Source organism: Scomber scombrus, chromosome 3 (assembly GCF_963691925.1).
Source record: "Scomber scombrus chromosome 3, fScoSco1.1, whole genome shotgun sequence".
Classification (NCBI taxonomy): domain Eukaryota; kingdom Metazoa; phylum Chordata; class Actinopteri; order Scombriformes; family Scombridae; genus Scomber; species Scomber scombrus.
Genome location: NC_084972.1, coordinates 19479944 through 19483445, shown reverse-complemented (window position 1 = coordinate 19483445; position 3502 = coordinate 19479944). Strand labels below are relative to the sequence as shown.

At 41.1% G+C, this 3502-nt stretch overlaps 1 protein-coding gene across 1 annotated transcript; it reads left to right on the top strand.

Moving 5' to 3' along the window:
* Positions 1 to 544: 544 nt before the first annotated feature.
* On the top strand, positions 545 to 1825 carry si:ch211-213o11.11 (probable G-protein coupled receptor). Its single transcript, XM_062416421.1, has one exon. It carries the CDS (start codon positions 545 to 547, stop codon positions 1823 to 1825), a length of 1281 nt encoding a protein of 426 aa, XP_062272405.1.
* Positions 1826 to 3502: the final 1677 nt, after the last annotated feature.

Here is a 3502-nt window from a genome sequence, read left to right as displayed (position 1 = left end):
ATATATGCATTTGTAATAACCATTAAACTGGACTGGACAATAAGACCAGTTTAATAGAAAAAGCAGTTTTTAATGTCTACTGTGGCTGTGGGAGAGCTTTGTTAAGTCTGAGACTATAACCATATAATAGTGGGGTCAGCTTGGGCAATGAACTTGGGTAGTGGAGTTTGAAAGATGTCGAGGAAGGAAGGAAAATACGATATTAGTATAATTGCATTATGGGAAATGTAGGATCTTTAAACTTGACCCATATAGGGACTAAAAGTCAGGATATCTCGGACTCTGCTGCTTATTTTTTAAAAATGTGTCTCTAATCAGTTGCTCAGCTTCATAGAAGTGCAATACTACATAAATGAAATCACACTAGTAATTATAACTTAATAAGAGTTCATCAATGTTACATATACTGTTTAATCTATTTTATATTCTCCCTCACAGGAGTCAAGAATATTTTTTCTGATGTCTGACCGATTCTTCACCTGATTATTGAACAGTTGTGGAGTTTGGAATACAGATGTGCACTTTGAAACCTTGACTATGAATAATGGTGGAAAACAGTTCTTCTCTGACCCCTGGGTACAATGACAGCACCTCCATTTGGGCACTGATGCCCTCAGCTCCCAGCAGACAGCTGGGCAACCTTCCCAACCCGCAGACACGTTTCAAGGACCTGACAGGGTTATTTTTCATGGTGACCCTGAATGCTCTGGCACTTTTAGCCAACACCGCTGTTCTGGTGGTTGTAATAAAAGCTCCTCATCTCAGGAAATTTGCCTTTGTGTGCCACCTGTGTGCGGTGGACCTGTTATGTGCCATCTTGCTCATGCCTCTCGGGATTGTGTCCAGCTCCCCGTACTTTGCTGGTGTGGTGTTCACTATGCTGGAGTGCCAGGTCTATGTCTTCCTCAATGTAATTCTCATTGCTGCCTCTATCTTCACCATCACAGCCATCAGTGTGGAGCGTTACTACTACATCGTCCACCCTATGCGCTATGAGGTGAAAATGACGCTGAAGCTAACTGCAACTGTCATGGTGACAGTGTGGGTGGCCTCCTCTGTGCTGGGGTTGTCCACTGTATTTGGGTGGCCATCATACGGCAGCCTGAGCTCCATCAGTGCTGCTCACTGCTCGCTGCATTGGAGCCACAGTGGCCACAGACGGGTCTTCTCCATCTTCTTTAGTGTCACCTGTTTCTGCCTGCCTGCAGTTGTGATCTTTGCTGTCTACTGTAATGTGTACAAGGTGGCTCGTGTGGCCGCCCGACAGCATGGACCTCTGCCCTCTTGGACAAACAGCCAACTAAAGCACCGCTCTGACTCAATAAACAGCCAGACTACTATCATTACAACCCGCAATGCCCCACGCAGGATTGCGCGTGACCGGCCTTTTGGAGGAGGCAAAGCCGCACTCACCTTGGTGGTTATTGTTGGCCAGTTTCTAATCTGCTGGCTGCCTTACTTTGCCTTCCACCTCCATCTGATAGTAGATGCCACACCCAACATTCCTGATGACTTGGAGGAAACAGTCACCTGGCTAGCATATTCCTCCTTCGCTATGAACCCATTTTTCTATGGGCTTCTTAATCGGCAGATCAGGGAGGAGCTTTGTAAACTCAGACGCTGCTACTCAGCCCGGCCAGTGGAGCTAGCTGTCTCCAGCCATGGGGGCTCAGGCCACGAGAACTTCCTGCAGTTCCTCCATAGGACCAGCTGCACAGTAGAGACACGCGCAAGCTTTGCTACATCCAGTCCCAGAAGCACTCTGGATCAAACTGGGCAGACTTGTTTCAGGATACCAGGACAGATCCCAGAAGAGTTCAGTTAGATATACCTCACTGTTGTGCCATGGATTAATAGCCTGCAGGATTTTGCAGCAATAAGTGATCCACAGGGGTTAACAGTACTTAATGTCTGCAATATGTCTGTAAACTGTATTTGCGTACAGTAAAAGCTAAGAAATCGCATCAGGAAATAAACATTATTTGTGGCAAAACTAGCTGTGATACAGATACTAATCTCAAAAGGAACACTTCATAGTGACTAATGCATCATGGTACATCTGTTTTATTAAAAAGGAATGAACATACAATTGATTTTTACTTGAATAGTAAATCATGACAGTACTATATAGCTGGTAAACACATCTGAATATCTCAGCGAAAATTAATTTATAATCCACTGATAGTGATAATGAGGATTAATTCTTACAATATCTGTGAATTCTGGAGACTATTGTTTTATATGATGGATTAATACAACAGCAATATTCTTTGTATGAGTAATTATCACACAATTCAATGTTGTCAAGTCATATTTATGTTGCAGTGACTTAATTTATTGTACTCAAAAAAGAGACACATCACGTTTTGTCCAGAATTTGTTGTTTCCTATTGCTTTAATTGTGCAAATAAACACAGATCTTTTTTTGGTCGTGTATGTAAATCATAGTTAGTAGGCACTGAGTTCTGCTGTACTGTTCATCACAAGCAAGCCAAACTGTATGTACGCAAGCTTAATACTATTACATAGATGGATACTAAATAGATTTCATATATCCTCTGGGCAGGGAAGTTACAAATGACAGATTGGCCATTCAAAAGTGTCATCAATTTCTTATTTTCTGAAAGTATGAAAGGAACATCCTCTAAAACTGAAGGGCGATCAGACTGTCCTGTTACCATGAGTTCAACAGCCAGACTCCCCATTAAAAGTTCATCACACACCCTGGTTGGGCTCGCTCACTGCAAGTTGCTTTGGGTAAGTGTGCCAGCTACATGCTTTAAAATTTAAAATTTAAATTTTCATCTCTGTCTGGACACCTGAAAAGCAGCAGTAATATGGCACATGCATTTGTACTTTTTGTCTTTGCTTTTTCCTCTATTTTTTACATTTTATCCCATTTATCCTCCATTTATTAAAAAGCCTAATACTGAGCCCAGTTAGCACATGGTTATATAAGGACAAAATGCCATTTCATAACCTCTAAAGTGGTTGTCTCTAATACCCTCTTAATATGTGTACATTGGCAGATAAACCACTGGCAGATAAATGTAAAAGAATTTGTATACAGTTATCTGTGAATATGACCTACCTGTCAAATACTGTAGATATAAATTGTGGGTTATGCAATGTATTGTTACCAAACCAAATGAATCATTAATACTCTACATGTGTCGGTCAGAAGTGAATTTGATGATAAAATGTTAGAATTTCTGTTGAACATTTTGAGAATGTGTAGCTCTGGCACACAGATTAGACTTAAGGGATAACATCGAATAGACACGCTGATGACTGAAAAACAAGGAAAGCACATGCTGAGCTAAACATAAATCAGTAAACAAATAAATAAACGTGTAAAAATAAACCCTGCTTTGCTGTCATGTACCATAAACACTGCTTGTCACTGAGATATAAAAATTGGGAGGAGTGACAAATGTTCAAAACAGTGTACTGACAGGCAGGGTAAAAGTCACCTACACACAGATCTCCAAAAGCACAATTC

Coding starts and splice junctions, on each gene's coding strand:
- si:ch211-213o11.11 (XM_062416421.1), top strand. CDS start 545: ATGGTGGAAAACAGTTCTTCTCTGACCCCTGGGTACAATGACAGCACC.